The 23,362-nt window shown below is 36.1% G+C and overlaps 1 protein-coding gene across 1 annotated transcript; it reads left to right on the top strand.

Moving 5' to 3' along the window:
- The first annotated feature begins 598 nt into the window (after positions 1 to 598).
- LOC136406142 (transmembrane protease serine 11B-like protein) lies at positions 599 to 22,807 on the top strand. The gene is made up of 10 exons (XM_066385976.1): positions 599 to 723; positions 6,375 to 6,490; positions 14,704 to 14,822; positions 14,919 to 14,986; positions 17,878 to 18,038; positions 18,698 to 18,736; positions 19,271 to 19,445; positions 20,194 to 20,453; positions 20,929 to 21,071; positions 21,929 to 22,807. Exons 1-10 carry the CDS (start codon positions 716 to 718, stop codon positions 22,088 to 22,090), a joined length of 1,251 nt encoding a protein of 416 aa, XP_066242073.1. The 5' UTR covers positions 599 to 715; the 3' UTR covers positions 22,091 to 22,807.
- The last annotated feature ends 555 nt before the right edge of the window (positions 22,808 to 23,362 follow it).

The following is a 23,362-nucleotide window of genomic DNA, read 5'->3' as shown; positions in this document are numbered from 1 at the left end:
ATATTTGTTAAATACATGAATGGAGTGAGTGAATGGTTAAAAATAAAAAAGATGGTGCCAAGAATCTAACTGTTGGTACCCAAAATATCTAAATTCCTGAGTTTTTGTTTTGTAAATATTTTGTGTTACCCAAAAACTTAATTCATATTTACTTAATAACACAATTTTTTTCTTTATTTTTTAATTTTATTTATTGATTTTCTAAAAATTTTTATTAATTTTTAATTTATTTTGTTTACATGGATTCAAGTGTCTCACTGAATATAACTTCCTCAACCCCCACCCCTGTATCTTTTTTTATACCCTCTTTACCCCCTTCCCTTGACCTCCTCCACCCTTCCCTCTAGGATTTGCTGTCCTGTTATCTATATTTCTGTGTTTATATATATAGTTTCAACTCTTGACCAAATCAATTATTTCAATGTTTTTTTAAAAACAAAGAATTACCAAAATAGAACTGGTAATTTTGGGTGGACCTTTCAGGCAACTAATCCAAATTATGTCTACTGTCTTTTTCTAAGTATCCAACTCACAGCTGTCATCAACACTTGTTAAACAAGTTTCCTTTTAATAACCATCTGCTATTGCACCCAGCCCTTAAAATCCCAGGTATCACTGTGGTAGCACATTTACCTGAGAACCACTGATCAGGACAAAAGAAGTACAGAAGTTTCTTTTTCTCTCTTGCCATCAACAGCCAACATATCAGCACATTATGTATAGGTAAGTGGAAATTTGCATGCCTAAAATTCTGATATAAATAGAACTAACACTGTTTTTCAATATGACTCCCACCCAAGGGTTGTAATAAAATAATTAAGTTTAGGAGGAATTGGTAATTTTTCCACAGAATTTCCTGCATAGAGGCAGCCCTTTCACAGACATATTTTTGTTTAGAATCTGTAGTTTTATGCAGTGATTTGGGGAATGCTTCAGAAAAATGACATGCACTTTAACAGCCTGTGAATGAAAAATAATACAAATGGGTGACTGTTGTAAAGAGGAAAGGGGGAAGCAGAGAGAAAAGTTTTTTTATCTTATAAATCAAACGTTAAATTGTTATTGGTGGTGATAATAATTATGAGTCCCTTGTATTTTTAACATTTTGTGCTTTCTAAAGTGCTTTCATGAATATTGCCTTGAATCTTATAATACTATTGCTTCATAGATATTGTCAGAAAAATCATGTATAAAACCATATATTTTTATCTTTAAAATATTAATGAACTAGAACTATAAAATTATGTATAGACACGTGCTATTTACTTTTACAGTATTATTATGTGAAGTGAACAGTAATAATTTATGCATTTTAAAAATGTACTTTAAGCTCACAAGGCATTTTCATCAAAAATATGCAAAATAGCAAAATTAAGTAAACATAATTATAACTAATACTCAGATAACTGTGAAGTATAAATGCATGACTATGCAAATATTTCTCTAAAAATGTTCATCTTGAGTCAGTGGTTGAGTCCTTTAAGACAAACATATATTTATATATATGTTTTTTCACAATATTAGTATTCATGTAAAAATGTGATTAGAAAGGATAGTCACTGTGATAAGATACACTAAGAACATTTTTTCTTGAACTGAAGTAAATTGTTTATTGTTGCATATTTTTATTAAAGATGTTCTATTATTTCTACTCTGATGTTTTCTTATTAGCCACACCTCTGATCCATTAGCAAAACAAAACAAAACAACACAAAAACAATGATCATAAAACATTTAGAAGTGGAGAGGAAACAGCAAAATTATTTTGTTTTGTTTTTCCTAAAAGAGAGTCATCATCTTTATGCTGGGTGGATGATCTTTTTCTTTATAGAGCACCTCCTTCTTTTCCTTCAACATTTTGACAACTTGTTTGAATTCCTAACCTGAAAGATTTCAAAGGATTGAGCCATTGTTTATAAGCACTCCTAGTTACCTAATGAAACTTCAAACCCTAATTCAGTGGTTAGCTCCTTAGAGGCAGGCACTAATCTGATTGCCCAGAAGAGCTTGAGTGGATTTGGCAACATGGTTGATTCTGGAGGTGCATTTGAAGAGACCTTAGTTAATCCTGCGGTTTCAGTTGGCTGCCTGAACGATAATCAACCAAGAGAAGAAAACAGAACACTAGAAGTGGAAGTCAAGACTTCAAAACCACACTTTATCAATTTCAATTTTTTTCACTGTTAGTTCTATTAAATAGAATGAGGAAAATCTCAAAAGAAAACTGTGTTTTTGATCCTTGCCAAGGTAGCATTGAGAGTTCATTCATGTCAGGAGTTTTTTTTATGGCAAGATATAATCAACATTCTGGGTCCTCCTTCAGAATTTCCCTCATGTGATTTTATTTTTCAGAAGAATTTGTAGTCTGGACTATCAGGAATTTTGGCTAAATAGCTGAGAGATTTTTCTGCCTTCATTTTTCTTAAAAATGAAGTCTGTCATTTTTAAGCAGCTTTTTAATCTGCGTCATGATTCGTAAAATCTTTAGATTATGAGTTAAAGATTGCTACAACCTAGAGAAGCATCTAAGCTGGGAACAGGCAATAATCAAAATATACAAAGAGGATAGGAAAAGTAAATATAAAATTCTAGAGTGTTTATAATGAAGGACAAATGTAAACAATAAAGTCATTTTAGTTCTCTTTCAAACCATTGCATCTGAATAAATTCTAAGACATTTTATTTGATCAAGTTTTAATAGAATTAGATTTATGTTCTTATATAAATATAAGTTCTTAAACTCTAGAGATAAGAAAAAAATTTGCCCACATTTATATGAAGTCCTGTTTTGAGGTAAAGCTTTAAAAATAAAACTAGTCAAAATAAGAAATGTACAACATATACCCAATTAAGATACTATTAGGAAAAAAATGAGTAAGAGTTCATGAGACACAGAAAAGTACAGAAGGGTGTGGAGTAAGGGTGTAGAGAGTCAAGCAGTGAGCAATGTAGTTTTTGTGGTGCTGAGTGCTTATGAGATGAGGTAACTGTTTACCCATCAATGAAAGGTGAACAATATATAGAATCTATGTAAACACAATTAATTAAATAAATTTTAAAAAATAGAGAGAGAGAGAAAAACATTAAAAAATATATTGAATTTGACATTTAAAAAATGTGCTATCATTGTAAATTTTAAGAGACATCAAACAATAAGACTGAAATACAGGATATAAATTAAAAAATGAGATAAATTAGTTGTAGTTAGAATGGAAACAAGTGTCTTCTGTGTCTCAGTCCGATGCTCTATGCACTGCATCACCACCTGGTCAGGCTGGAAACAAGTGTCTTAAAAAGAGAAATATAAATTTTGCATAAAGTTTTATATTAACACACTATAATATACTAATTTAGCTTCACAGCTTTGTTTCTTCCCTGTTTTTTGGATAACTCTTCAGTTGACATCCCCAACTGCGTTAACTACCAGTCCAATATCTCCAGTTGTATATTGGAAATTTAAATGTCTTTCAAACTCAAGATATAAAATATTTACCATTTTTCTCTCCAAGTTACCTCTTCTATGCTTCATTTACTCTTCTTTACTTTTAGAGGTAAAAACTTGTGTCATTTTTAACATATTCCCATCCTCTACCAATATAGCTAACTAATTACCAACTTCTGATAAATATTATACTGTAAACAATCAAATTCATCACTTTCTTTTCTTGCTACACTATCAAACACCCCATCACTACATGCCCATGGCCTCTTTACTCATTGGTCTTCCCTTTTTAATTTTCTCTCTCCTTTAATTATCATCATGCAGACTGACTGCTTGCAGACTCATTTTCTTAAGCACTTGTTCTTATGATAGTCATTTCCGCAGGGTGAAGTTAAAATTCTTTTGATTAACACTGAAAGCTCTTTATAGGATCTATCTATCCTTTATAATCTAGTTGCCCTTAATATCCCTTAACATCATGCAGTTACTCCCTTAACAAGTATTATCTATAATGTGCTAGACACCACCCTATTCCCTGGGTATAAAACAACAACAAATAATGACATGGCTCCAGATAACAACATGTTCACAACTAGAGGTAAAATAACTGTCATATTAAAAATAAAAACTACTGTCAAGGTAGATCCATATAGGCTGGGCAATGGAAGACTTCAGTGAAGAGGAGATGACAGAGTTAAAATGATAAAGTTTGAGTGGAAGCTCACTGGGTAGACATGAGATGGACATTTTAGGTAGAAGACCAGAATGTGCAAGGCCATGGAGATGTGGAAGAGTTGGGTTGTTCATAGAACTCTGAGTAGTTTGAAATGACTGGCACATAGGTTAGAAACAGGTAGAAAGTAGGTTTAAAAGTGAAATGAGATGGAGAGATTGGCTTAAGACAGGGGCATAGTTTATTGACAGAAATATGAGGAAGAAGCTGAGTTTTCATTTTACCCTACAGATGGGGTACAGATGAAGAGAAGTTCACAAATGTGATAACGGAGTTGTAAATATTCTCTGATGCTTTCTATTTTCTCAGTGGACTAGGAAGTTAGGTTTTCAGTTAAGACTGAGTATGGGGTAGATGGTGCTGGAGGTGTGAGAAAAAAGTATAAAGTAGTTTTCAAAGAGGTTTAAAAAATTAACAAAGACTTAAAAAAGCATTTTCTCTGGAATGCATTCAACCCAATTTATTTTTATCTGAAATCCAATACATCAAAAACTATGCCCCTAATGTTACTTCTAATCTGAAAACCTGATGACATGTCCTGTCTAGATTAAAGTTTTTAAATATTTTGCCATGAGGAGAGCACATAGTTAAGGGAGAATGTGCATCACCAGGAATGTTAAAGTGTAAATTACAAGGCCCTTTTAAGAACCTAAATTCATTAAATTTGAGGTATGATAGGCTAATCTGCATATTTAATAAACACTCCCAGGAATGTCTGATTAAGGCCATTCTTCAGTCAGACTTGAAGGATACTACAACATAGGACAAAATCTCAACACCTTTATGTGACATCAAAGGTTGTTCTTGTTGTTGCCTTTCTGTTGATAAATTAGGATTCTCCAGAGAAACAGAATCAACAAGGTATCTCTTTCTCTAGATAGATAGATGATAGATCCTTTTGGCTATAGTATATCATATATATCTATATGCTCATAAATCTGTATCTATCATCTATCTATCTATCTATCATCTATCTATCTATCATCTAATCTATCTAATCTAATCTATTTCTTTTAATATGGAGATTGAGAAATTTTATTTTAAGAAATTGCTTAACAAAATTGTGAGTTTGGCAAGTTTGAAATTTATAGGACGAGCCAAACTATAAACTCAAGCAAGATTTCTGTGCTATACTTCCAAGGCAGAATTTCTTCTCCTAGAAACCTCAGGTTTAGCTCTTATAGCCTTCATCTGATTGATGAGGCCCAATTTCCTCCTTTATTACAAAAGTAATCAATCTCCTTTATTTCAAGTCAACTGATTATAAATATTTATCATAGCTATAAAATACCTTCACAGAAAAATGTAGACTAGTGATTTACCAAACAACTTGGCACTATAGTTTAGCCAAAGTTGACACACAAAATTAACCATCACACTATCCAACCTCATCTTTGGTCAATCCATGACTCACAGTTTGCTGTGAGAAAAATGAATTGTGAAAAAGAATTGTCATTCTTTGAGCACTGCATGTTGTTTCCTCATCCTAGATATGTTTCTATGCCTCTTTGTCTGGAAAGTACATTCCTGTTTCAACTTAAGCAGAGGCTCTCAAGAGATACTTGTTATATAAATTAAACACTGAAAATACCTAACATTTATTGTAGGTTGATCCTAGCAAGTTGTGTATAAAAGACCTCTTTGAATCATCCATTGACAAGCTAGTAAGAGAGATGAACACTGCTCTTACCCAATATAGCACTCCACATTCATGTGTTCTTTGTATATAATGACATAATAAATAAAATAGGATTATGATCATACTTTAAAAAAATTATGAAAGGCTTAGGCATAAAGAACTTCTAAGACATTTACATTTCCCATCCCTCTTCCTTTGCTACCTGACAAGTTCTTCTCTTATTCATACTAATTCTGTCACCACCCAATGATCATGGAAAGAAACTAGATTTTGAGTATAACTTGGCATCAAACACCAAACTCCTCATAGCCCAGATCCAGAGAGTGTGATCATAAACATTAAGGTAAGTTCATGCACTTTCTTTTTCTCTCCCTTGTTCTCTTCTTTCTTTCCTCCCTCCCTCTTTCCTTTTCTCTCTCTCTTTCTCTCCCTACCTTCTCTTTCTGTATTTTGTTATTTCTGTGCATAACCTGTAGAGTTTCCAGGCAGAAACAAAAAGAAAGAAATATTTGAAATGACTGACTATTTTGATAAACCTTTCATATGCCCTTTACTTTCAGACCAGTCACAAATTCCGGTACATCTTTGCCACTATGGATGATTGCCCTTATTGTGTTTGGAGTGTTGGCAGTCCTGGGAATAACTATTGGTCTCCTGGTTTATTTTCTTGCAGTAGGTTGGTGACGAATACATTTTTACTTATTATATTTTGTTGTAAACTTTATTTCTGTTTCTACAAAAGAAAAGAGACAACTGCAAGCAATGAATTATCTCTAATTAAAATGTTTGTTTCTGGGATTACAGGTAGAAGAAAGTATACCACATAGTGACCTGAATGTTTAGATAGATATTTGATAGGCAGAAAAAGTACTCTACCAATATGGTATTATATGTTATTTTATAATTACAATATTATTTATTTCATGTGTAAAAAATAAACCAAAGATTATTGAAGTTTGACTAATTTTTCCTAACAAAACAGTAATATAAAAGTTCCTTTAATGGCCCTGGCCGGTTGGCTTATTGGTAGAGCTTTGGCCTGGCATGTAGAAGTCCTGGGTTTGATTCCTGGCCAGGACGCAAAGGAGAATTGCCCATCTGCTTCTCCACCCTTCCCCATCTCCTTTCTCTCTGTCTCTCTCTTCCCTTCCTGCAGCCAAAGCTCCATTGGAGCAAACTTGGCCCGGGGAATGAGGATGGCTCCATGGCATCAGGCTCTCAAGCACTAGAATGGCTCTGGTTGCGGTGGAGCAATGCCCCAGATGGGCAGAGCATCGCCCCCTGGTGGGCATGCCTGGTGGATCCAGGTTGGGTGCATGCGGGAGGCTGTCTGACTGCCTCCCTGTTTCTAACTTCGGGAAAATACAACCACAACAACAAAAAGTTTCTTTAACATATTTTAGCTTTGAAAACATAAGCATAGTTGAAGTTATTTTTTAAAAACCACATTTTAACTTTAGACAGTATTGTTTTTTATGTTTTTTATATTCTGCTATGAAAGACTAAAAAATTAGCACACTTCTTATTTTTCTCCCACATTTTCCTGTAGTTTATTAGAAATATTATTCTTTTTACATTGTCAATATTTACAATACTTTATCCTGGTTTGTAATCATAATTACTACATGTATAGCCTTTTTAAAGTTTTGAATGTAAATTTACATATACTTAAATAGAGCATATGCTCACTGTGAACGGTTTTCCCATGACTTTGCCATGATTGCATTTCCCCCCTACAAAGCTATCTATATTCATAATTTAGAGTCAAATTTGTAGATCTTTTTATAAAAAATATCTCCTACATCCCATTTCTCAGAGGCTACCACTTTCAACTCTTTCAATTGATTCATAATATTGTTATATTCTAGTTTTTCAGTCATTGGTTTTATCTTCACTTTATACTGTGGAATATGAGGATTCTATACTCATTCACCTCCTGGCTATATAGCAGTCCATTTGAAATTTTCCTTCAGTAGCATCTTGGGGATTACTTTCAACTGTCTGCTGGACTTAATTTCTTTCTTTTTTTTTTTTCAATTTTTTTTTTTTTTTTGTATTTTTCTGAAGCTGGAAACGGGGAGAGACAGTCAGACAGACTCCCGCATGCGCCCGACCGGGATCCACCCGGCACGCCCACCAGGGGCAACGCTCTGCCCACCAGGGGGCGATGCTCTGCCCCTCCGAGTTTCGCTCTGCCGCGACCAGAGCCACTCTAGCGCCTGGGGCAGAGGCCATGGAGCCATCCCCAGCGCCCGGGCCATCTTTGCTCCAATGGAGCCTTGGCTGCAGGAGGGGAAGAGAGAGACAGAGAGGAAGGAGGGGGGGGTGGAGAAGCAAATGGGCGCTTCTCCTATGTGCCCTGGCCGGGAATCAAACCCGGGTCCCCCTCACGCCTTAGCCGATGCTCTACCGCTAAGCCAACCGGCCAGGGCCTGGACTTAATTTCTTATTGCCTGCATTCCATATTTCCTTTTTATTATTTTATTCACTCAGTTGTGGTGAAAAGTAGAAGCTTTGGGAAATATACAGTTGTGACAACTTGCATGTATAAAAATGTCTAAATTCTCCTCTTAACCTTAATTAACAGTATAAAGTTCTAGGTTGGAGGAATTTTCCTTCTGAAGATAAATCTTTATTGTCCTTTTGCTTTCAAAGTTTCTGTTAAGAAGTCTGATGACTTCTGATTCTAGAAATTTTATATAAAACCTCTTCTCCCTGAACTTCTGAAACCTTATTGAATCTGTTTCTGTGTTTCCAGTATTTTGAAATTTTATGTAATGTGACACCATCTAGATCTTACTTTTATTTATTATGCTTCCAATCTAGAGAGTCATATGCTTCAGTTCCTGAAAATTTTGTTAGATTATTGCTTTGACAATTTCCTGTCCTCTTTACTCTCTCTCTCTCTCTGGAGATCCTGTAACTTGAATATTAGACCCCTAAATGTTAACTTTAATTTTCTTGTCTTTATCTTTTTATTTTCCATCCTTAGTTATTAAAATTTTTGTTTATTGATTGATTTTAGAAAGAGACTATAGGAGAATTGAGAGAGAAAAACATCAATCTGTTGTTCCACTTATTTAGCATTTATTGGGTATCTCTTATATGTGCCCTGACCAGGGACTGAACCCACAACCTTGAGATATCAGGACAATACTAAGCAGAGCTGAATCTAACAGTGTGCACACCAGGTGCACACCCTGGGCCCCACTTCTGAAGAGCCCCACAAAACCCCAAGTTTACACTTTTTCCCTAATGACACCAAGTTTGGTTTAATATGTGCAATTTTAACATTAATAGTACATAATATTTTTTATCTATTTAAAAATATGATTAACATATATTTTTATTTTTCCTGTCTCTCTTTTTTTAAGGGGCCCAATGTTTTCTTCTGAGCCCAAGGCCTCAACCCATCTTAATCTGCCTCTGAGACTAAACATCTGAGCTATCTGGCCAGGGCTCCATCCTTAGTTTTTTAAAAAGTCACTTCTGAGTCATTTTCTTAAGTTTTCCAATCCACCGGTTGAATTCCTTATTTCTGCCTTTTATATTTAATTGCTAAGATACCCTCTTTATTATGTAGCTATTCATTTTTATAACATCTTGATCTTATATCTTAAAAAAATCTCTGAATATAATAATTTGTTTTAATATTTAGTCTCTTTCATCCAAGATTTTCTCTGCTTCTTAAGGCAGTCCATTGACCCTTGACCAACATAAAGGTTAGGGGTACTGACCCCTCATGCAGCGTAAAATTCACATATAACCTTTGACTTCCCTTAAATTTAAGATGTACTATACCTTGGTATCCATGAGGAATTAGTTTCAGGACCCCCCATGGATATCAAAATCCAAGGATGCTCAAGTTCTCTTTACAAAATGATGAATATCAATGCATACAGTTATCTATCCACTAACAGTGTAGGAATTTATTGAAAAAAATTTGTGTTTAAGTGGACTCGCACAGTTCAAATCCATGTTGTTCAAACATTAACTGTATTTCATATTAGATACTTTTCTCAAATATATGGTTATCTTTTCGTGTCTGCTAACATTTAAGATTGGGGATTAAAGGGCTGGTTGAAAATTCTTTATGAAATGAGTGTTTTGACAATGGCTTTTCATATAAACTATTCTAGCTAGGTTGTTTTGTTGAGAGAAATCATATTACCATATATTTAGGTCTTTTCTTTTGAACTGGTCCAAATACCCAGATGGGGGGAAATGCTTCCCTTTTTTAGGGGGTGGGATGGGGGAAAGAGACATATTCTGGCTCCTGCTACCTTTCTTTAGTCAATTTGGGGTAAAAATGCACCAAAAATTTTTGAGTATGCTGCAACTACCCTCTACAGTGTCTCAGTTTCCCTATTATAAAAAGAGCTGCTGGGGAAGACACTGGGATCTAGCTGTTTCAACCAGTCTTCTTAGTTTTAACCATACTTTCATCTCTACTTTCAAAACTACCTGGTGATATTTAGGTTTTATGGCTTAAAATGGCATAAATCTTTACTTTCCCCATTACAATATTTTTTTTTAATTTTTTTTTGTATTTTTCTGAAGCTGGAAACGAGGAGGCAGTCAGACAGACTCCCGCATGCGCTTGACCGGGATCCACTTGGCATGCCCACCAGGGGGTGATGCTATGCCCATCCGGGGCGTCGCTCTGTTGCAACCAAAGCCATTCTAGCACCTGAGGCAAAGGCCATGGAGCCATCCTCAGTGCCCGGGCCAACTTTGCTCCAATGGAGCCTTGGCTGTGGGAGGGGAAGAGAGAGACAGAGAGGAAGGAGAGGAGGAGGGGTGGAGAAGCAGATGGGCGCTTCTCCTGTGTGCCCTGGCCGGGAATCGAACCTGGAACTTCCACACGCCAGGCCAACTCTCTACCACTGAGCCAACCGGCCAGGGCCGCCACTACAATATTTTTATCTTTTGGCTTCACCATAACCAGCTTGTTTTAATGTTATGCTTGTCCTGTATCAATTTTCTTTAGAACTCAATGGGCATTTTTAAACTACAGATTCAAACTTATTTGTTCAGTACTTTTTCAGAAATATCAATTATTTGTCGATTTTTTTTTTTTTGCCTACAATGTTGGTCATTCTTTCAATAATAATTTTACAGTTTTCCTTTTCCATTTAGTTTTGTTTGATTTGCTCACACTTGCCCTTCACAACACAAAGATTTTTAATCTTATAACAATGGCTTCCAGTGTGGCTTTTATCTATGATACTTTTTCTTTCCTCTTCCATTTCTTTACTGAATTCTCCAGATTTTCTTCTTCACTAAATTGTATATTTTGAGCTCTTTATTCTTTTCTTTTTTTAAGTGAAAGGAGGGGAGAATAGAGATACAGAGTCATCTTGCATGTAGCCCAACTGGGATCCACCCAGTAATCCCTTCTGGGGCCGATGTTCAAATCAATTGAGCTATCCTCAGCAATTGAGGCCAACACTTGGACCAACCGAGCTATCCTTAGTGCCTGGGGCCAACACTCAAACAAATCAAGCCACTGGCTGTGGAAGGGAAAAAGAGAAGGAAGAGAGGGATGGGAAGAGAAGCAGATGGTTTTTTCTCATGGGTGCCAAGACTAAAAATCAAACCTAGGACATCCACAATCAGTGCTGATGCTCTATCCACTGAGCCAACTGGCCAGGGTTAGCTGTTTATTCTATAATAGCTTTAAGACAACAGGAAGTAGTAGTTAGAACTCTTTCTCTGTCCCCTTGATAATTATACAAGTTCCCTATTGGATTCTTTGTAATTATTATTTATTCTTCTTGATTTGGGTGAAACTGTTTTCAAAGGATTACTGTGGAAAGTGGGTCTAGGGGTGGCTCATAGGCTAAGGAATATATTTGCAGCATATCTTTTGTTTTGTTCTCTCAAACATTCTTTAAACCAATCTGTTATTTTCTTTAACACAAGGGCACACTTACCTTCAGTTTTTAACATTTAAGAAGCCAAGGTGGACCTGAGCATAGCACTTAATTTACACTCTCCATTTAATCTTAGCCAAAAGGCCTTGTGATTAATTTACCCTCTCTGAACTATGGTAGAGTGATCCTGGCTTCTTCCCTTCTCCACCCCAGCCTAGCTCCAGCAGAAGCTTAGACCATGAATAATTAAAATGGCACAGAAGTGTGGTTTCATTTTGATTTTCACTGCTGTTATTCTGCAGTGTCAAATAAGTCTCTAAAGAAATATTCCTTATCATTTTCCATAACCTGATTTCTTATTATCCAATTCATAGAATCATTGAGAACATTTTAGAAAATATTTATTTAACTCAACTCGTGAGGAGATGATACGAAGTGAAATAAGTAAATCAGAAAAAAACCAGGAACTGCATTATTCCATACGTAGGTGGGACATAAAAGTGAAACTAAGAGACATTGATAAGAGTGTGGTGGTTACGGGGGGAGGGGGAAAGGGAGAGGGAAAGGGGGAGGGGGAGGGGCACAAAGAAAACTAGATAGAAGGTGACAGAGGACAATCTGACTTTGGGTGATGGGTATGCAACATAATTGAATGACAAGATAACCTGGACTTGTTATCTTTGAATATATGTATCCTGATTTATTGATGTTGCCCCATTAAAAAAATAAAATTATTAAAAAAAAAAAAGAATCTTTGCTTTATACAATTTTTAGCCTTAGTGTATACTTCACAGTCTTTGGCATGTTTGCTTTATGGTTTTTGGTTTGGAATTATGACTGTTTTTTTTTCCCTTGAATTGGGCCCCTCACCCGTGCCTTTTCTGAGATTAGAAGCAGGAGAATTTAGAAGTGCTTATACTCTGCTTTATATATAAATGTTTTCATAATTTCTGTTTAAACTCTGTGATTGAACAGAGAACTCTTAATATACACTAACCAAAAAAAAAAAAAAAAAAGAAAGAAAAGAAAAAAAATCAAATGTTCATGCAAGTTTTTTTGTTATTATTATTATTATTTTTTACAGAAATAAGTTATACCAAGTGATGGACAAGTTGTAAAACAAGTTCCTTCTTTCTGCCCCTTACCCATGTTTCTTAATACATATTAGTATTTGAACAACCTATAGAGATGGAATGTTACTCATAAGGTGCAAGTAAGCCTTACTGATATCCCATTCCTAAGGGGTTATTTTCATCTCATCAGGTACCAACAGAGCATAATGGCTGTGTGAATAGTGGCCTTAGCATAGTCATCCATTAGGATTGTCACAAAGAGTTAAATTAAATGTCCAATTCAAGAATTGATTTCCTTGTTCCTGACTATGGTTTCTTAGTCTTAAATGTCTTAGACATTATATATTCAGTTTATCCACTGTACCTGGAGAAAAATGCTCCAAGCTTTTGAAATAAAAATTATTTACATCTTGCCAATTTATTTTTTTAATACTGAAGAATAGTTACAGCTGCCTAATTGCTGTAATAGGCAAAAATATATGGGAATTTAATTAAAAAACTAAAGGATACATTGCAAATAGTAAATTGTGAAAAATAAAGTTGAATACTTTCAAGGTCAATTTTTGCTACTTGTAGTAAAACCTACTACCATTGCAAAGCTTGATCTCTGAAGCAAAAGATCCATAACATACAAACTAACTACAATTAATATTTTTTATTCACAAATTATTATTTATAACCAACCCATTTTTAGCATTTTGTTTAGAACTGTCTGGCTTTTTTCTCCATCACTTTTCTCATTGTAAAATATTTTCACCACATATATAATTACAGTTAAAAAAATTCATATTTTATTTTAAGTATGAGATCTCCTTTTTCTGAATTCATATAGAACTTGTACTTGAACAATTACCTTTATCACTTAATTATATCCTTATTAGTACTTCATTAGTAATAATTTAATCCATATTAAGCCTCTTCTTCTACAGGATCGTTTTCAAAGGCAGTGATCATATTGCAAAATAATGTTAACATTTATTTAGTGCTTATAATATGTTAGACACTATCATATCATATCTAGCATATTCCTGGATACTTAATATATATCACATAGTAGAGGTAAGATATAGCATATATCAAATAGCTTAGTATCTACAAACATATAAGATAGAAATTTAATGAATTAGGTGTGGATTTTAGAGTCAGACAAATCAAGTTTTGATTCTGGGCTTTTCTTAGTAGTTTTATGATACTGAATAAGTTACCAAATATCTCTAAGACTACATTTCTCTGAAGAGTGGGTATACTTCATATGGCTTTTATAAAGTCTCTTCACATAATAAACAGTAATTATTTTTTTAAAGTCTGACGATTGATTGTTCTAGACCAGGGGTCCCCAAACTACGGCCTGCGGGCCGCATGCGGCCCCCTGAGGCTATTTATCCGGCCCCCACCACACTTCCAGAAGAGGCACCTCTTTCATTGGTGGTCAGTGAGAGGAGCATAGTTCCCACTGAAATACTGGTCAGTTTGTTGATTTAAATTTACTTGTTCTTTATTTTAAATATTGTATTTGTTCCCATTTTGTTTTTTTACTTTAAAATAAGATATGTGCAGTGTGCATAGGGATTTGTTCATAGTTTTTTTTATAGTCTGGCCCTCCAACGGTCTGAGGGACAGTGAACTGGCCCCCTGTGTAAAAAGTTTGGGGACCCCTGTTCTAGACAGAAATCTTATTTCTGTGATATGGCCCCGTCTCAATCAAGATGTCACAATGTTTTTTTTACTTCTGTATGATATATATCTACTTCTTTTTTGGTCTTATAAACAGTTTCCACAATGCCCAGGTTATCTAACCAACCATTCCAGAAAGATTCACAGCATTTTTCAATATCTAATATGAGCACAATACTTACTAGGTGGTATTACTATGTAAACTATGTCTAGATAGGAAATCCATTTCACTTAACTAATTCTTTGATCATTTCTTTATCTTACAGAAAACAAAGTCTACTACTATCAAGGTAGCTTTAAGGTGCTAGACATCCCATATAACAGAAATTATGAAAGAGAGGTATCATCAGAAAATAACTATCTTAGCAAAATTCTTGAGACTAAGGTAAATTAGTATTTTCTTCTATTCTTAATTGTTAATTTTCTGAAATGTAAATATATTATTAGAATTTGATGTTTGACCCTATGTTTTCTTTAACAGATGTCTGATGCATTTGAGAGTTCTAACATGTATAGACAATATATCAATTCTCAAGTCATCACATTGGTGTAAGTAACTAACAATAACAGAAAAGAGATCAACCCATCATTCATACTATTATGCTTAAAATTCTCCTGTGTAAAGAGTCTCTTGATATGTTACAGTAATTAGCCAATGAGATATAATATTCAGCATTATCCCAAGCTCTTTCAGATCAGTTGTTCAGTATAAAACCAAAGCGAAGATAGGTCAACATAGCTGAGTTCATTAGATTTATTATGAATGTGTCAATCCTGAAATGACAAATAATGTATTCATCTGGTTTCTTAACATTTTTATGTTCAGAAAACATTAGCTGGTCTCTTAGTCCAATGTTTGATGCTCTGACATTCTTATTTAGCAATAGCATAAATACAGACCCTGTTTTCTACTGTCTTTCTCCTTGCAAGTCAGCTAAATACCTTATAGAATTATCCTAGAGTTCTTATAGGGTGGGAAAGAGCATATCTATATCATATTTTGGTACCAAGACAGTTCTGCTAGTCACCATAATAAGAAATAAAATACCTGTGCTGTGTTCTCAGCTTGTGAGTTTGGAGTAGCATGGAATAACAGAAGGGATCCTAGAATAGGAACTGGACAATCTGAGCCCAGCTTTTGCTAATTAGTAGCCCTAAAGCCTTGGGAAAGTCACTATATCACTTTGAGTCTGCTCCCCTGTCTGTAAAATATTGATCATAACACCTGCACTGCTTCACTCATAAAACTGAGCTCATGATCAAAGAAGACAATGTGCATGGAACAATTTGCAAATAAACACATTTCAGATGAAGGGAACCATTGCTTTTATCTTCATCAATGGCACCAGACTATGCCTGCATTACTCCTGTTTCTGGAACCCATGGAACTGTTGGAATTGCAGAATAAATCAAGGTCTCAACTAGCATTAATGTTGGGGGTCATGTTTAGTACTGAAAATAAATAGGAGACTAAAATTTTTTTTGTATTTTTCTTAAGCTGGAAACGGGGAGGCAGTCAGACAGACTCCCGCATGCGCCTGACCGGGATCCACCTGGCATGCCCACCAGGGGGCGATGCACTGCCCATCTTGGGGTGTCGCTCTGCCGCAATCAGAGCCATTCTAGCGCCTGAGGCAGAGGCCACAGAGCCATCCTCAGCACCCGGGAAAATTTGCTCCAATGGAGCCTTGGCTGCGGGAGGGGAAGAGAGAGACAGAGAGGAAGGAGAGGGAGAGAGGCAGAGAAGCAGATGGGTGCTTCTCCTATGTGCCCTGGATGGGAATCGTACCCAGGACTCCTGCACACCAAGCCGACGCTACCACTGAGCCAACCGGCCAGGGCCAGGAGACTAAAGTTTAATTAATGTTTTCTCAGACAAAACTGCCACCACCAGAAGGTGTCTTCTTTGTTTTCTTATGCATGTAGCTTCAGGAATCTGCAGGAAGTGACAAAGAGGCATTTTCCCATTGGGGCACACCCCGTTATGATAATCAAACTCTCATGAGCTGAGTGCTTCTTAGGAATGATTATTGATTTATATGCCAAAAGAGTGGTAGTCCATTAGGGAGATCCAAAACATAATAATGTCACTTCAGATACTAGCCTCAGGGCTCCTTGACAATGCCTACATGTCCATTGGCCCAGTCTCTTGGGCTGCCCTCTCCTTTTCCCGGTTTCAAACAAATATACCCTGAGCACCACAGTCAGATTAATCTTCTTCATGAATGATTTTACTCAATTTCTCTTCATCACTACTCTTTAGCTATTATCAAAGGCCCCCCTCCATCAAAGTCCAATCTCCTAGACACTGTTGTCACTGGCTACTTGGGCACAGGGGGACAGAAGCATAGTGTAAAGAGCCCAGGTTATAGGTTCAATCATACTGAATCTGGATTCTAGTTTAGTAGCTGCATAATCTTGAGCACATTAGGTAACCTCTCAGAGTCTCAACTTTCCCTTGTCTATAAATTGAAGACAATGACACCTATGTTTCAGGGTTGTGGCAGAGACAAGTGTAATAATTAAGTATTTAAAACACAACAGATGAGCTTGACCTGTGGTGGCCCAGTGGATAAAGTGTCGACCTGGAATGCTGAGGTCTCTGGTTCAAAGCTCTGGGCTTGCCTGGTCAAGGCTCATATGGGAGTTGATGTTTCTTGCTCCTTCCCCCTTCTCTCTCTCTCTCTCACTTTCGCTCTCTCTCTCCTTTCTCTCTAAAAATGAATAAATAAAATCTAAAATAAAATCTAAATAAATAAATTAATAAAACATAACAGATGACCAATAAATGCTAATTAATATTACTGCTCTCTAGTTATGCTGAAGTTTTATTTCTTCTCTTCTCCACTTGATGAAATTTTCTGCTTGGTGATGAAGCCACAATAAAAATATTTAAGGGCCAGTATGTATGTCACCCCTTCCCTGAAAATTTCTCTGAGACTTTAAGTAAAATAAGACATCCTTTTTTTATTATTATCAGCAGATAAGATAAATATCTTACCACTTCTGCCTCATTTATTATAGTCATATGTATACATGCTTTATCTCCCTTAAAAATCTGGAAATTTTTGGGGGGTCAGTAATATGTCTTAGTCACCCCCGCATCACGCAATGGCACTCAGGAAAGTTGTTTGTCTGTAGCAGTTGCTCAATAAATGAGAAATGAATATTTGAATAAATCATCCCAGTTTTTCTACTTTGTGCCTCAGGCCTTTTCTATTTTTCATACTTGTAGAACCACTTATCCTCTAAACTGAAGAATATACTGCATGCATACTGTCACCAAGTAAAAATAGGTAGATGCATAATCCTGTGATTAAAGTGAAAGTACTGCACAAACCCATAAAAATGCAAAAGAAATCAAGATATGAAAGATCAAGAAATAAGAAAGGAAATGCAATATTTTTTAGCAACATATGACAACTTTATGTTGTTTCTAGTCCTGAAAACGACAGCGTGACAGCAAATATATGGCTGATATTTAAAGCTTCCAGGTCAACAAAGGGAGACACAACAAGAAGAATTGAAAGCATCCTACGTCAGATGCTGAGTGACCACTCCGGATCCTTGACTACAGATCCTAATTCTTTTAGGCTTGTAGGTAAGCTTATGTATTAGATGAGAGCAGTGTTACTTTCATCTTTTTATCCCTAACGCATATCAGAAGCACCAAAACAAAGCTGATCCTCAATACATTTTTAAATGAATGCCATTGTTTTACATAAGAACAATAATTTGTATTCTTTATTATTAAAAACACTTTCATTATTCTTCATTATTAAAAACCTTAAAACTGGTTCTGATGGGAAAAAGCTGCTTCATATTTCAAAGCTGTTAGTAAGACTTTGAATAGTTTCTATATGTGTCTTGCTGTTCTTTTCATGATCTGTAACTTTCAAAAACAGCATCGGATCTGCTATTATTACAGATCACTTTTTAAAAGTTATTTTTGTGTAGTAACAGGAATCAGGTTCACTTGTGGGGACTTCCTGCTCTTTTAAAGAATGATGATGTAGAATACAATTCCAATTAAGTAAAGAGAAGTCTCTCATGGAACTAGGAAGATGGTATTTCTACATCACACTCATATACAGTAAAGGAACAATTTAAATAAACCAACGTTCTCTCCTTTCTACTGACGTTTTATCTTGAGTGTCCGAGTCCTACTTTGCTGGACCTATCATCTCACTCCACTGGTCCCAGGGCCAGTGGACTAATGCTAGACATTAAATTTAACATGTCTTTTTTGTTCTGTTTCAGAAATCAGTAAGGTCAACGCTGAAAAGATTATCAACAGTCGTAAGTTAAGATATTTTTAAGTTAAATATGTGAGATAATCTAAAACATAGGTCAAGATGTGTTACTCAAAAAAAGAAAAAAGATGTGTTACTCTCTCAGAGTTTTACATACAACTTACTTAATCCTCACAACCATTCTAAAAATAGGTATTATTATCAATTCCACTGTAGAGTTGGGGAAACTGAAGCACACAGAAGTGACATAATTTGCCTAAGATCAACCAGCTTATAAAAGGAGGAACCAGAATTTAAACCAGCAAGTATGGTTGCAGAAGGCATGTACTTAATCATGACTTTATATGTCTCCTACAGCTATTACATTCTTCAAGTGCTGAGATATCTTAGAGGCCTTATGCTGGGTATTTAGGTTATTTAGGAGCTATTAGGGATTCCTGTACAGATTATTCTGTTCCTATCAGTGTAAGATATTGTCAAACAAAAGGAAACAAGAATGATTTACTTTACTCTCAGCTTTGTAATCAAAGAAACATTATCCTCCTATCCTCAATTGAACAAAATTGACTCCCTCTGACAGGCTGCGGGAGACGAGCAAGGATGTCAGCTACGTATGACAGAGTCAAGGGAGGTTCCAATGCTCAGGAAGGAGAATGGCCTTGGCAAGCAAGTCTCAAAATAAATGGCCGACACTACTGTGGGGCATCTTTGATCAGCGAAAGGTACCTGGTGACTGCAGCTCACTGCTTTCGAAAGTAAGTTCATCATGTTGCCCAAGGCTAAGGAGACCAAAAGCTCTGGAATACTTTCAGTTGACACCTGTTATCCCATTTTAATTATCAGTAGTACTTCCTTTCATTCTCAAATTTTTCCTGGAAGGTTTGGAAGACAAGTTATATGGTAAGCCAATCTAAGGCTTTCTTACCTTACCAGTAAAAATGGAAGAGTCATTTACTCATAACAGGACATCTTTATCTCACATGATGTTTATCACATCATTTACACTCTAGACATCCCAAACTACTTGTAGTTGCTAAAGCACATTGTCCTGTTTTATACCTCCCTCCCTCTCGTGCACACTTGTCTCCCTCTTGTCCCATAGGCAAATATGACTCAGCTCTATAGATTCATCCAAAATGCTACTTTCCCTAAGAAATCTTCTATTTCCTAGAGCATGCAGATTTAAACCCTCCTGTTTGTGGTCCCACTAATTATATACACAACCATTGAAGCAATTATAATTGTTGTGTTCATGCCATCTTTCATTAGACTTAAATTTCTTGACAGCATTTATTTGTATTTCTATTTCCTCATTGCCTTACACAGTGTATAGGGTAAGGACTCAAATAAGATTTTAAAAATTGATTTAAAAATCAGGTTGTATTGCTGTTAATGGATCATTGAACAAGGGAAATTAATGTCATAAATGTATATATTAGATGTAGGCTATATATGTCTATTATTTTGAAATCAATGCAAAATACATGATTTTTGGTTTTTTAGGACACTAAATCCAAGAAACTACACTGTCAGCTTTGGCACCAAAGTAACTCCGCCCTATATGCAACATTATGTTCAAAAAATTATTATTCATGAAAACTATATTTCGGGTGAACATCACGATGATATTGCAATTGTACAGCTCAGTGACAATGTTTTATTTACCAATGATGTACATCGAGTTTGTCTTCCTGAAGCCACACAGATTTTTCTGCCAGGTGAAGGAGTTGTTGTTACAGGATGGGGAGCACTTTCATATAATGGTAAGTCCAGTGAAAACTTATAGTGTGTAAGATACAAAAGCAACAAGAAAAATTAGTGATCTAGGTATAGAGTCGATAGCATTATTTACCTCCAGACGCCCAGTACTCCCAGGCAGTCTCTCAGGAAATGCTGCATATGGAATCATGACTTTGCATATTGCCCTGATTTAGAACATTCCAAGGAGATCAGCATGTTTGTGAGAACTCCCTAAACTGGGAAACTAATTGAGAAAGTTCTTGTCCAAAGATGTAAAAAGAGAGACAAGGGCACAAAAAGGCAGCATTAGGAGGATGTTTCAAATTATTCTCTGAACATTTCTTTTTCACTGGTTTGCCTGAGTGAGTTAAGTGGGCTTTTTCATTTTAAGAACAGGCAAGAGTCAAATATAGGTCTTAGGCACAAAGGACAGAATAAATATTCTAGCCCGCTTTGTCTCAGAGCAGCTCTTTTGCTGAGAATGTTGACTTCTTTTAGGTGAATTCCCAGTGTACCTTCAGAAAGCCCCCGTGAAGATTATCGATACAAACATTTGTAACGCTAGAGAAGCTTATGATGGAATGGTGAAGGACACGATGCTATGTGCTGGGTATATGGAAGGAATCATCGATGCCTGCCAGGTAAGTCTGGACATTGTGCACATTGACCACACAGTATAAAAGTAACTGTTATTATTTAATGAAAATTGCCAATATGGAGAAAATTCTAAGCTTCAATTAATTTGTACTTTGACAATCTTGTTAAATTCCCTTGGCTCTGGCACTAAAGTAACTCTTTCCTACCTGCAACATGTGTTTATAAGTGTTTAACAAATACTTAGGTTGGACTTACTCTGAGCCAAGCACAGACTGAAGTCTTTTACAAATATTCATTCATTGAATCCTTGTCACAACTTTGTGGTGTAGCTACTGTCATTATTATAACTTTATAGGTAATGAAACTGAGGCAGAAGAAGGTAAAGTAATTTTCAAAAAGTTACACAGGGATCTGGCATCCAAAACAACGTAGTCCAGCATTACAGTCCATACTCTTAAACACATTTCAACAAAAAACACATTTCAATGTGCACAATTGGCCTCAGAATGTTTCCAATTATTTCCATCCCATTTCTCTTACCTTTTTAGCCTCCTCATGGGTAGGGGGCTGGCTACTTTTCTTGGATATGAAGCCCTATACTCCAGGTATATCAATAATGTATGTCTCCCAAAGCTTTCTCATAGCACTAAACCTTATAACTTATCAGTTCATACCTTCAAGATTCAGGTCAACCCCAAAGAGCCCCAGAGACTATATTCTGGCTGGTCATAGTTACATTCTGGCCAGTCACAGTTAGAATTAAGGATGAAGCAGGGATTGACACCACGTACCTTTGTATGGTCTCCATGAAGCATGACTCACAAACATCATCTGGATTTCTCATTTAGGGTAAAGTATCTGGAGTAAATTATCATAATAATAAATATTCCGTTTTATTTAGGGTGACTCTGGAGGACCACTGGTTTACCCCAATTCTCGAAATATTTGGTACCTTGTTGGAATAGTGAGCTGGGGAGTAGAATGTGGTAAAATCAATAAACCAGGTGTCTATATGCGAGTGACTGCCTACCGCAAATGGATTGCCTCCAAGACTGGGATCTAAGAGAAAAGCATCTTGTAGAAACAATCTTAGGTAATTTTTACCTATTACATCTAAGCATTCTGTAACATGAATTTTAAATTAGTGTACATAATGATTGTTTTGAAAAAAAAAACTGTTGTCTTGAAGAAATATTTATGCACTTTAATTTTAAGCAGACTGCAAACAAGAAACCTCATGTTTAGTCAAGAAAGGCCCAAGCAAAGAAAGTACTCTTCTTAAAACCTGACTCGTCCTATTAGTTTTGTATTTCATGGACCCTGCACATCATGTTTATCTCACCATAGCGTAGAGCTCTTGGTTTTAGGCATTTAGACTTCATGGAATTATGAAAGTATGTTGTTCATTGCAAGTTACCAGGAGCACTGTGAAAGACTGGAACCAACACCTGCTGAGGGTTGGGTTGGAACTTGCTGTATCTGCCTTCATATCAGTTTTTGTGGAAGGGGTGTGATTGTGAACTAAATCTTGTCAGAATTTAGGCACTGACTTAGAGGCCTTTATTTGGGGTGCTGACTCAGTCAAAGAATTTCACCATCAGCAAAATGGTGATACAACACATTTTAGATTTACAGGTACTAGGGGTACAAACTCCTCAAAGTACATAAAGGTTTCTGTAGAAATTCTTCATTTGTAACATACAGAAAAAGAAGTCGCCATGAGCCATGGAAATGTATATTGTATTTTAATTAAAACAAATTTAAAAGCATACTATCTTTGTTCAATATGACAGTTTTCTTTTTTTGTTTGTTTTCTTGAGAGTTCTTTGCAGGTTTTTTTTTCTCTTTTCTTTTTCTGTTATTACCTCCACTTGGTCAAGGGCTTGGTTGGGAAAGGGCAACACAGTAGTTTAAAAGCTACTTGGAGGCAGGAAGGAGAAGATCGGCTGGACCAGGAGCTACCGTGGGCAGGTTCCATAAAGGCCACTAGGTAGGGAGGCTTCTAGTCATATTTGAGAGTGAGGCTGGTTCAGCCAGGGTTGGGGCCCCATAGCTTGCGGAACTCAGTCAGTCAGGTGGTCGCACATCCTCTCATGAGTGTCAGCTCTGGGTCTAGGAAGTGGTTTTCCAGAGGCAACAGAGATGAGGATCCATGCAGATAGAGCCCAGGATGTGCCTAATCTTCTGGGTGGAGCAGGGTTTCATGGCATGCAGGTGCCTTCCCACTCATCTCAGGATGGCTTCTGATCTTCCTGGAAAGGGCTTAGTTGTCGTGCTGGTTTTGCATCTTCAAGAGATGTAGGGTGCCCTGATTCCCCTCATCTAACTGGCAGAA

This window comes from Saccopteryx leptura, chromosome 5 (genome assembly GCF_036850995.1).
Source record: "Saccopteryx leptura isolate mSacLep1 chromosome 5, mSacLep1_pri_phased_curated, whole genome shotgun sequence".
In the NCBI taxonomy this organism is placed as follows: domain Eukaryota; kingdom Metazoa; phylum Chordata; class Mammalia; order Chiroptera; family Emballonuridae; genus Saccopteryx; species Saccopteryx leptura.
The sequence above is the reverse complement of the archived record's forward strand: the minus strand, read 5'-3'. Positions and strand labels throughout refer to the sequence as shown.

What these genes read in the sequence shown, in the direction of transcription:
- LOC136406142 (XM_066385976.1), top strand. An exon ending in TCTCAAGTCATCACATTGGT is followed by an intron (nt 14,987 to 17,877) that starts GTAAGTAACTAA and finishes TGTTGTTTCTAG; the next exon opens with TCCTGAAAACGACAGCGTGA. An exon ending in GAATCATCGATGCCTGCCAG is followed by an intron (nt 21,072 to 21,928) that starts GTAAGTCTGGAC and finishes CGTTTTATTTAG; the next exon opens with GGTGACTCTGGAGGACCACT.